At 42.3% G+C, this 12,317-nt stretch overlaps 1 protein-coding gene across 1 annotated transcript; it reads right to left on the reverse strand.

Annotated features, from left to right (window-relative positions):
• Positions 1 to 2,719: 2,719 nt before the first annotated feature.
• Positions 2,720 to 10,281, reverse strand: LOC117773211. Its single transcript, XM_034604929.1, has 5 exons — positions 9,415 to 10,281; positions 7,832 to 7,874; positions 7,639 to 7,722; positions 7,278 to 7,520; positions 2,720 to 5,664 (listed from the first exon to the last, which is right to left on the reverse strand). Exons 1-5 carry the CDS (start codon positions 9,811 to 9,813, stop codon positions 5,150 to 5,152), a joined length of 1,284 nt encoding a protein of 427 aa, XP_034460820.1. The 5' UTR covers positions 9,814 to 10,281; the 3' UTR covers positions 2,720 to 5,149.
• Between the last annotated feature and the right edge of the window lie 2,036 nt (positions 10,282 to 12,317).

Genomic DNA, 12,317 nt, shown 5'->3' on the forward strand with positions numbered 1-12,317 from the left:
AGTTGTTGTTGTATGTCGTTTTATTTTTTTCTGATTCACAAACAACATTAATCGCATGGTTTTCTAATGTAACGGTTTCAAAAAGAGTGAAACCACAGATGAAACCATATGGTTAAGAATAAACATATTATTGGTCATGTTTTAATTCCTTCAGCATTGAATAAAACCTGTTGAAGACCTTTATGGCCCTAATGTCCTTAGCTCCACAAGTCAGCAGAGCCATCACCAAATATTACAGCCCAATAAAATCGATTAACCGTGAAGATCGTTTTATGACTCGGAGACAAACGCGCTGCACTTCAATCAGGGCTTAATGAGAAGCAGACACGATGCTCTGCATTCTGTTTTTTATTTATATCATCGCTCCTCTGTCCGAGGGGGAGCGCAATAATCCGATAAGAAACTCTGCTGGCATCAGGGGATACATGCAGCAAGAGACTTTTTACAGGTCCACATGTGACATCACTGAAAGAACAGTATCAGTTGGCTCTCACGCAGACCTCGCTAGTGAGCGCGGTTATGACAGAGAGAAAGGGAGGGAGCGCGTATGTGTACCAGACGTACCAGTATCATCCATAATGGCGCATCTGGATGGATACACACCGTGCGTATTTCACTCTCCATCTCCGCGCTGTGTATTTGCTCATGTCTGTCAGACGCCGCGGCTTGCAGGTCATAAATGAGGACTGTTTAATAGTACCCCCCCCCCCCCCCCACACACACACCCTTACATGCACCCCCTCCCCGAATGTGTCTGTCTGACTACACACACACTCACACGGGGAACCGCATCCTGTTTGCTCCATGCTCGGGCGGGGAGGTGTGAATATTCAGCCTGAGAAGCTATGATGGCCCGGCAGATGTGCCTTTGTGATGTGCCTAACCCGCCCGCAAACACACACACACACACACACACACACACACACACACACACGCACGCACGCACACACACACACACACACACACACACACACACACACACACACACACACACACACACACACACCACCTGTTCCTCATCACGTGGAAGCTCGAGCCGCTCTAACAAGCATGACATGTTTTACCCGCTTCACAATGAGTCCTACATGTGACGACTTAAAAATCCAAAAGGGATGAAAACACCAGTCAGCTGATTTCGAGCAGTTACGCATGGAAGTCTCTGCGCCTTCCTACAGGGCCGCGTCACATCCTGGCTCACAGAGAACCTCTCATGTGGCTCATAGGACAGATTCCGTTCAGAGCTTCTGTGACCTCTCCTATCTCGGTCTATATATTAACGTGCTATAAATGCACCACTTAGTCTTATTTCTGACTCATGTGTAGATTTGCCTCGATACAAACTCAGGCTGTAATTGTGCATTTCCTGTCGCATTCCGTTCCAAAACGCACGCGTCCAATTCCAGGTTCGGGTCTTTTTTTTTTCTATCACATGCAGACATCTAAAGGAGGCGGCTCATTAGAGGAGCTGGAAAAATGATCAGATCAAGAGAAGTGAAGTGAAGTGCCCCCCCACCACCACCACAGGAGCTGCAGTCTTTATGTAACTGTGCATATCAGTAAAACGCAGGATGTACCTCAGAGGACGCTTCAATGGCAAATGACGGAGCAACAAAACAAGGAGCGCACGGTGGAGGCAGCAGCCAGTGTTATGCTGATGCTGATAATGATGGTAATAAGAGGGGGTCCGCTCAGTTGTAAAGCTAATTCGATGCTGCTGGCGGCAGCGGAAAGGGACGAGTGGGCCTTTTCCTCAGCCTGCATGCAAACCTGGGAGAAGTCGTGCGGAGTTGTATGTTTATTCATTCACACGGCATCGATTGGCAGACACGGTCGAAACTGGCGAGAGAAAAGCGAGCAGGGGATGAAGCTCCTCTTTCTGTGTCTTCATTACACCCACGATGGAGAGTGCGTGACAATAACGACCGCAGACAATTAGCGAGCAGGAGTCATCTCCAAATGTACTGGGCAGGACTGCGGTGGTTTATTTTGACACCTCGAGGTGAAGAGACCTGAGGTTACAGGGTGAAATCTGACTGGCCCCAATGTGCATGTGATGTCCACACTTTGACTTAGTAGTTAAAGGGTTTCACACAATTACAGCTCGAATCATTACATCTTGTGAGACAGTGTCCCAAGAGTGACAAGACGATGATGGCAAGATGGAAAGGAATAAAATAAGAATAATAGTACTAGGAGAGGAAAGTCCTCAAGTAGGGTGAACACACAACATTGCGCAAAATTGAATTTAATTAATTTAATATTATTTTGGTAAGTATTTAATATAGGAAAGGTTCATTATTAAGTTTCTCCTTTACATTTGTAGCAAATATAAAGTGATATTTGTCTCACTTGAAATGAAACTTGTGAGCGTGTCAAGTCAAGAACATGATTTTATCCTGGTTTTGATCATATTGACGATGAGGTCACTTTGAGATATAGAAATAGACGATGCAAATAAATCACAGGGTATACAGTCTCTTCTCAGCATCATTTGTCACCAATGAGCAGTTTGGTTTAGGTGGAGCAACATGTGTTTGATAATTTATCATAACTTCAGTCTTATAAATGTCCTTAATTACCATGGAGGTGTCGCAGAGCTGGAAGAATATTGGGATCTATTAACAATCACGAGCAAAAGAACTGTACATTTTTTAAAATAAGGACAAAAAGTATTATCAGGAAAATGTATTACAAGAATCCAATGATGTAGTAAAATTAGATTTAGCAACACACTAATTCATTACAGTAGTAGAAAGAAAATCAAAGTAAAGTTACACAATTACAAACATTTTATGAGCCAACTGTTCTCTAGTATCATTCTCTTCTACAGCAGTGGCTCCTGCCTGTGTATATGGCTGTTTTATGTTATATTATGGCATTACATAACATTGTTCAATGGCTTTTGTTAGTTTAGCTGTTGGAATGTATTGTATTGTATTTTACAAACTCCTCACAAGTTTATTCGGTTTTCTGTAGGTAAGTAATATATCTGAAATGTGAAGAAGAATTATTCAATAGCGCAAACTACCTCACATTGAGCTGAAGTACACTGCTTGGGTAAATGTATGTCATCATTTTGTTAGTAGGCCTTCAGTGAATAGTGAAGTAAAAGTGTTAAAGTAAGTCAAGTTTATTTGTATGGCACAATTCAACAACAAGGCCAATCAAAGTGCTATTCATAGGCTATAACAAGCATAAAGACAAGAGCAAAATCACAAGACAACATACGGATGTGAAAGTGTAAAGTCAAAATTATAATTGAACATATTAAACAGTAGAATAGAAAGAATGCACAACAGTGAAATACATTAATAAATATCCTGAATTCAACAAATGAAAATGGAGCGACTGTCCTTAGTTACATTGAGTCAGAATCCATGTTTGGCCTTTGTACGCACACATGGCCCAACGGGCCTCCAGTCTCATCCATCCTCCCTGTCACACTCCGCCCTTTGAAATCTGCATCATGTCGCTCTCATTTTTCTGTTTACAAGAGTCGGATTACTTCAACACACTCTGTACGTGAGAGAGAGAGAAAGAGAAAGAAAGAATGAAAGAGAGAAAGAAAGAGCTGCTCCAAAACAGTCAAGGCACACACATTTTTTAACCCTCGTGGTAAATACGCTGTCCGTTAAACATCAACACACTGTCATCCTGACGTGCTTCTCTGTCGTTTTCTCACACGACTCATCAGCAATATTCTTCACTCTTTTCGTGAATGTAAAATCAGTCCACTGCTGCTCTTCCTCAGAGGATCTGCACAGAAACTTCTGATTGATTCTGATGGATCTTTTTCTCCTTCACAGTCACATTTGAGGTTTGGGTGGTCTGACTAAATTCTCTTGAGACTGCACCTTCCAAAGAAGCAAACCCTGGCACTGACAGAAAAGCAGAGGGCGACTCCTTCAATGGCCTCTACAATTCTTATTCATAAGTGGCCACAGGCTGAATGAATATGAACATCGAGCGATGCCAAGTATAAATAGTCCTCGGCACCAGTGGTTCTACAAATGGGACTTGGAGCCCAGAGGATTGAGGAGAAAATGAGGAAAAGTTTATACTTTCACCATCCTCTTTGCCAGAATTGCTGGAATTGAATGTGTGCCCAACGTCCCAACATGCAAAAACCAGGGCTGAGTGGAGCGAAAAGCCAATGACGGAGAGACACAAGAGAAGGTCTAAGTCGCCAAGGAAAAGCTTAGCAAATCAAGATATTAAAACGCTTTAATTCCCCATAATGAACTTTCCACTTTCATTATTTCATATGCCAAGAAATCTAATGTTTATTCATTAGTACGCTGTGACGTCAAAACCTCTGCAGCTTCTACCTTAAAACAAATCCTCAGATAGTGTAGCCTGAGCCACTTGATCTATTCGGGGATTCATGAGAGCCGTTAAGAATCTCTTTCTCTGCCCATCTCTTCTTCTTCCTTTTTATCTTACCACTTCATCACCTGCTGTCTTTAATTCATGCGTGCTGTTTTCTCTCTCTCCCTCTCTGTTCTCCTGCTCTCTGTTGTTCTTTTGAAGTCTCGGGGAGTCCTGTGGTTTTCAAAAGGTCAGAAAAGGACAGGCCTACTGTCCTAGCGAAGGGAGGCCGCGGGATGAACGTATGTTACCACCTGTTCTTGCTGCTCTGTGTCAACACCGCCGGTGTCACTGTACTCGCACCTCGCCATCTCCCCCCCTGCCGCTCGTACATTGTTCCCTCACAAACACACCGAAATGGATGAGTGAGAGAGCAAATGCACACGCACTTATGGGAGTGCTTAGGCCCACATACACACACAGGAACGTGCACATTACTACTGTAGGACCCCCTACCGTCCGACAACCGGCACACAGAGACAAATCAGGGCGTCCCGCTGCTAAAAGCCCACTGTTTCCTCACACTTCACATTATAGAGGACTGTTTCTGGCCCAAGCCCAAACCAGCGGGGGTTGTGTGGTTGAGAGAAAAGCCTGTGTCCTGGGGAGAGAGTCAATTGCAGGTCCGGGGTCACACAGAGAGTGGAGAGAGGCAACCAGCAGTCCCTCAAGATGAAAAATTAGCCTTTCAATTGACATGTAGAGATCAAACCCCTCTGAGGAGTGGTGGTGGAGTTTTTTATGCTCCCATCGAAGAGGAAGTTTCAGGAGCGTTTCTCATTCAGCTCCAGTGCCCAGAGGGAAGCAACCCAGGATTCTCCAGATCTGGAAGGGAAGCCAAGGACGATCCAAAGCTGGACACCACGCCCGAGTCTGAGTCCGACACGGCCAGCTCCTCAAACTTCTGTATCACTTTCCTCACTGACCAGAAAGGAGTCTCCCTGCACCACTGGCCTCTACTGGCAACGCCTGGCCCCTTGTAGGTTGAATCCTTACTGAGGAAGACATGGGGTGGAGGAGGCACACCGCAGCGCAGCCTCAGGCGGCCCTGGCCCAGGCCCAGAGCCGGGAGCACCCCAGCGGTGCCGAAGCGGGTAGGAAGTGTGGCTAGGTGCTCGTGGGTCAGAGGGTTGTGGAAGCTCAGGGCCCCCCCTCCAATGTTAAGGAAGATCCCCAGGCTTTTGATCTGGGGTGGGACAGTGTAGAGCGGCTCCCAGCTCCCATCATACACTGCCCAAAAAGACAGGCCCTGCCTTTCCAGCCACCAGCCACTGCAACCATCCAATGAGATCACACCTGAGAGATAGAGAACTGAAGCTTTTTATACACTGTGCACAAAAGCAGCTGTTACAAATCAGATTTTTATTCTATATGTTTATATCAAATGTAATAAGACCCTTTTACATTTTATTTAGCACTATCATCAGGTCCAAACTTACTGTAACATTATGCAATCCTCTTATGACCAAATATCTGTAAAACCAATGAAATCCCCATCACCCTCAGCTGTAATCTACATTGTGTTTCGTGCTAATTAGCAAATATTAGCATGTAATGCAGATGGAAAACATTGTACCAGCTAAACATCAGCATATAGTGTTGTCACCATGAGCATGTTAGCATTCAGCTAAGCACCTCTGTGTAGAATCACACAGCTGCAATCGTGCCCATAGACTCTGACTGTTGTTCTTCAATAAATGTTAGAGGATGTTTAGAGACCCAAGGTTTGTAAGAGCATCATATTCACTGTTCATAGTAGGTGATATTGTGTTTCTCCACATGGCGGCACTAGGAGCTCACACACATTATTGACGATGATGTGGATTTTCAGATTGTGCCACAGTTGGAGCATGAGTATGATGATGTTGCTCAGACAATAAAGTTTGGTAATTAAACAGAGAACCACTGCACACACACATCCTGTAAAGACCACATCACTGTGACTGTGACCAACTGATGACGGACCTGTGTGATTGAACTGCTCAGTACCTCGTGGCTGTAGCCTGAGCAACAGTGCAGTGTTGTTGTAACATAAAACATAGAGGCTATCTTGAAACATATCGGTAAGTTTTGAAAAAGTAAACACATTTTGGTATGTATAATAAGTGCTGTATCTTTTTTTGATGTGCATTACTATTATCTAATAATAATAATAAATAATAATAATGAATAATTATTTAATTTATTCTGTCTTCTTTGAATTAACAGCTCGATCAGTGCCACATTTTTTATTTGTGTTTAAATGCCTGAGGTTTGGTTCAATTGCAAATCAACGAATAAGAACTATTTCTTAAATATGAATATGTTGATGCCTGATATCTCCAAATATTTTCCTATTATATTCACATTATTAATGAAAGTTAAAAAGAAATCTGGGATCCACACAAAAATTGAACAAGTTCTCTTTTGGGTGCCCCACCCTTCCAAAATTTGGAAATCGGTGGAGTAATATTTGCAAAATTCAGCTAACTAACAAAGAAAAAAAAATTTCAGATGAAAACATAACCTCCTTGACGGAGGTAAAGATACTGTAGCTCTTTGTGCATGAGACGTGAAGTGGAACTTCTTTATAACTGAAAGGATTGAAAACTTATTTCTAGTCATGTCACACTAATGGATACAAAGTCAAACGCAAGGCGCAGATATTTTGGGAAAAACTGATGCAGTAGTTTTACTGAACACCAAGAATGGAAATAGCTTTTTTGCCTAACCTGTGATCAGAGGTCTAACCAGAGTTCTAACCAGTTGTTGGCAATGTGACCTGAGTTGTATGATGACGTGTGTGTGTTTACAAGTGTGTGTCTTCATGTGAGTCTGGGCCTTGCTGACTAATGTTTTCTAAGGGTTTCTGGAAGCAATAAGCAGCACTGGCATCAAACCAACAAACACAAAGTGAAGTGAGCGCTCACCAATCCTGTACATGGAGCTGTTACACACATCCACCTCCCAGTAATACTGTCCCCGGGCAATGACTACATCTGCGCACACCTGCGGCAGGACCAATGGGACCATGGGGTCAGAGGTCATCTTTGGCCCTCTGACCTTGTTGTCTGGAGGTGGGGTAGCAGGGCCTCGGTAGGTGGCAGTGAGCGAGCCGTTAGAAAGAAGGAGGGATGGAGGGACGCTGGAGGGATCCAGAGCAAAGCACAGTCCTGAAGTAGAGCAGAGGTGAATGTTTTATTAACTAAAAATATAATTCATTTTCTGTACACATAAACGTACATTAAATGTTTATTAAATTAAATGGGATTAACAGCATCAAATCTTTACCAAATACTGACTGCTCCATCTCCTCCTCTCGCAGGTCTACATCGCCATCCACTGGTGGTATTTGGGAACTGGCAGCATTAGAGCCTGGTTCAAACAGGGAGAGTGAACACAATAGGTTGACCTGTTGACAGTGAGGATAACATGGTTTGTTTCTAGAAACTGACTGAAGCCAACAGTACATCAGGCCACTCACCATGTAAACAGCTGTGTGCTGAATCCCTGCAGTGTGTGTGACCCTGTAAATACAGTGACAGCGATGGCTTGAAATGAAATCTAGAACCAATCGGTTTCACATAGCATGACAATCTGTTTCATGACGTGAAAATCAACCAGGCTCCATATATATTTGTTCAGTGACTCTTACATGCAATGCCTCACTGTATCGGTGAAATCAAATACACAAAAGTTTGTATACATACTATTTATCTTTGTTTCCAGTGGTGATGATTATAACTAGCATTTTAAAGACTAACAGCCAGCCTGGGTCTTACTAAAGGTAACAAAACTCACCTAACAGTACCTCATAAGTTCCCTACTGAACTCACAATATCTCCTTTGTAATATAATAAACCCAAACTGTAAGGACAACAAACTGAGAATATAGATAAAATTAGACATACTGTGTAAACTAACCACTATAAAGGTGGTGGTGGATTTAGTGTCCCTATAGAGCCATGTTGGTAAGTCCCCTTGTTCCCAGTGGTATTGATTTTCTCATCTCACTCTCAAGATTGCAAATAAGCATCTTCCCTTAGATTGTATGTAAACAGTCTATGATCTTTCCTAACAAATGAGGTCAAATTAAAGGTAAATACAAAATTTGACACCAATTTCTAGTATTTACCAACTCTGTCCATTTAAATTTGACAAATTTAAGGTCAACTAGAGTGGGACTCAGTAGAGCCCCAATAACCTCCTTATCATGCAACATTTAATTGACATTAAACATTAACATTAAAGATATGGATTTTTATTTGAATCTCCACCAAATTGCACACACTCATATCAGTCCCCTAAACAAGCATGATCTTTTTGATCAGGTTCCATACGTTTTTCTCTGAGAAATCAAGGAAAACGTTGAAAGACGGCCTATCTCACAATGTTAAAGAAAGTGAAAAAAAAAAAATCATGGATCTGACCCCTGACCCAGATCTACACCAAAATTGAATGGGTTCTTTCCTGATCTACCACATCCTTCCACCAGGTTCTGCGGTAATCTGTCTAGTAGTTTTTGCTCAATCCTGCTAACTAACAGACAGAGAAACAAATAAACACAGCAGATGAAAATATAAACCGCCTCAATGGAGGTAATAAATGTTATTTAGAAAATAAATAGATAAATAAACGAGAGCTTTATTATTTCTTATGACAAGGTGTCAATAAGTAACATCTCGTGACTCAAAATAAGTAAAACCACTTGGAGACTTTCCAGATGATGTGGGGCTTGTTGGGCGACTTAAAGTCATTAACTCAATGTTTCTAAAATCTGGGTTGTGATTAGGCACATATTATATATACTGTATTTAATTTACATTTATACATCCCTAGGGAAGTTGTGACATGTGGACATTTTCAAATTGTATACATTTGAATCTACACTATAGAAAATATTATATATTAAATATTTTATATTTAACTTCATATGCTTCTTTAATTCCACTGGTATGTTTATTCTAATAAGCTTTTTAGCACAGTCTTATGATTATGCCACCCAGCTTTTCACTGTGTTTGCATAATAATCTTTAAATGCTGAATCTTGAAGTTTGGATTCCTCACCTGCACATGCTGAAGGTGATCTTCAGATGCTCCCTCCATGTTACCCGTCTCCCTGCCGACACGTGCAGGACTCAGCCAAGGATGTTTTGGTAAACAGGAAGTGGCAGAGGACCAGGTCCCGCATGGCAGCTCCACAGGATGTCGGCAGCTGGGGCACAGCACAGAGCAGACAGAGAGGCCGACACGGCGGTGGAGAGAGTGACCTGAGCTTGTTCTCTCTCCAGCAGCTACGCACTGACCACACATGGTGTGAGAGCACGGCAGGATCAGTGCCACGTCATATTCTTGGTTACAAGCTGGACACCGGGAGACTGACTGAAAAGAGTCTTCCTCCCCATCAGCCTTTGCCACATCCAGCTCCCTGCACATTATTTGGGGACACGATATCCTCACTGCCATTTAAATAACTTTGGTACTCGCCTTTGCTCCTTTCATTTCCTTCACTGTTAACACGGTCAAGTACTCTAACAAGGAAAGGAAATCTCTTTGCTTACATGCCTCATTAGATACCATCCAATTAAGGGAAAGTCCAAATAAGATGAGGAAATTCCGATCCCAGGGTGGACATAAAACCTAACGGTGTATATCCATCAGTAAGCAAGGCCTCAGTCATTGTCCTCGCTTCAACAACAATCCATTCTCCAAGAAAAGAAACGCAGGAGCCACATCTTATAGTGAGGATCCTTTGGTTAGTAATATCACATGGATGTTCTTGTGGGTAGAGACATCCCACACTGTTAAAAACGACAAAGCTCAGTGTTTTCTGACAAACCAAAAGCAGACTGCAGGATGCACACAACACTGTTGAACAGATATGAGGAGATCCTTCTGTTCTACCGTCCCCTCTGTCCGTCTGTTGTTTGTGAAGCAGGAGGCACGGCCTGAGCTCAGATAAAAGAGAGACAGAGTGGTAGAGAGAGGTAGAGAGGGGCTTGAGAGAGAGAAGAGCCCAGCCTTTCACTAAGTAGTCATTGCTGGGGGTTACCATGGTAATGGCTCTTCCCGTATAGGGACGCACAACTGCAAGATAATGTGCTGCAAGGAACACTTGTGCACACACACACACATCTATGAGTACTCATTCCTGTCATGAGCACGAGCTACACCACTTAGACACAACACACACACACACACACACACACACACACACACACACACACACACACACACACACACACACCATCTATATGAACTCATTACTGTCATGAGCACGGGCTACACCACTTAGACACAACACACAAACACACACACACACACACACACACACACACACACACACACACACACACACACACACACACACACACACACACACACACACACACACACACCATCTATGAGAACTCATTACTGTCATGAGCACGAGCTACACCACTTAGACACAACACACACACACGCACACACACACACACACACACACACACAGATTCTCCTCCTGGTCCTTGATACCCTGCTGTCATGTTCAGTCGAGCCTCCCCCATGTAGGACTGGAACACTGATTGGTCCACCTCCAGGACGACATTATGTGAATGTCAAAGATATTTGTCACAGCTCCTTGTAATTCACTGCTGCTGAGGTGATGGCTCATCGTCCCCCTTCACCTTCCTTGTCTACAACATTGGGGGCATGTCTAGAGTCAGTGTAAGGAAGACTCTTAAAGATGGAATATTCTAAAAAATGTCGTACGTCCTGTTTGGATCATGAGAGCAAAGAGTTGTTTTTTGATTTCAGAACCAGATACAAAAACAACCATTGAAGCTGACAGATTGGGGGATGTCCAGTTTAGCCTCCCTGATGTAGGACTGGAACACTGAGTGGTCCCCCTCCAACACTACATTATGTGTGTTCGCACCTTTAATAATAGTCTATTAATAGTCTATAATAGTATTTATAAAGTGCTTTACAGTACAGGTTTTGCCATTCACCCATTTATACACACATTCATACACTGCATCTGTGGTTTGTCACCTCAGAGATGTTTTTTTATAGATTTTCAAATAAACCAAATGTAGACTTCAATAAAAACTTAAATTCAGGCTATACTAGTCATAGAATTTTTGACATGATGATAGCAGCTTTGACATTGATCTTCAGCAATCATGTGTTAGTGGCAGACATTTACAAATGATACATATACTATCTTTAAAACAAATAGTGGAATATCATTCTTGCTCATCAGTGTAGTATATATGGTACCTCTTTTATCGGGGAACAAAGAAAAATGTACAGTATATAAGTATAAACAATGTTGATGATGATGATGATGATGATGATGATGATGATGATGATTATTGTTGTGCTACTATCATTTTACTTTAACATATCACCTGAAACTCTTACTCCAGTGGACTGTAGAAAATGATTCAAAACCATTTTACATAAACAACAGTGAAAGGGGTCTCTTATAGGGACAAAGCCAAAGAGAGTTAGCACCCTGCTGCATTTCCCATCAGCTATGGAGCTTTTACTGTCTTTTGTCTCTTTAGACTTCCAGTCTATAAACTTTGAAAGAAACACTCGGCTAAATTACCTATAAAATACAAGCTGTTTTATCTTGTTAAGTGCAGGTGATTTTATGCTAGAGATGATAACACTTATGTTAGCCCAATAAAACGGTGTGAAACAGAGTATAATACAATATATCGTCTGGTTGGCTGAGACCAAAACAGAAAAAGCAGAGTGCGTGTTGGACAGACAAAATCATCAAAGGCAGGAACGTGTCTCAAAGTACTTGCTTATAATGCATCCTGTCTGCAGAGTCTATGAAAAACGACTTGCATTCACCCTAACAACTTTATACGGTGTTATGTCAATGATGTGTTTGACTTGTTCAGCTGCTCCCTCTTGGACCAAAATCAATGAATACGTCTGATGTATAATCTGCTTCACTAAATCCATTTTTC

Source organism: Hippoglossus hippoglossus, chromosome 13 (genome assembly GCF_009819705.1).
Source record: "Hippoglossus hippoglossus isolate fHipHip1 chromosome 13, fHipHip1.pri, whole genome shotgun sequence".
Taxonomy (NCBI): Eukaryota; Metazoa; Chordata; class Actinopteri; order Pleuronectiformes; family Pleuronectidae; genus Hippoglossus; species Hippoglossus hippoglossus.

Excerpts from the sequence above, each read along its gene's own strand:
- LOC117773211 (XM_034604929.1), bottom strand. The coding sequence starts at position 9,813 with ATGGCAGTGAGGATATCGTGTCCCCAAATAATGTGCAGGGAGCTGGAT. Across the intron at positions 7,875-9,414 it reads ATCACCTTCAGCATGTGCAG|GGTCACACACACTGCAGGGA; the intron begins GTGAGGAATCCA and ends CTGTATTTACAG. Across the intron at positions 7,723-7,831 it reads AGCACACAGCTGTTTACATG|GCTCTAATGCTGCCAGTTCC; the intron begins GTGAGTGGCCTG and ends TGTTTGAACCAG.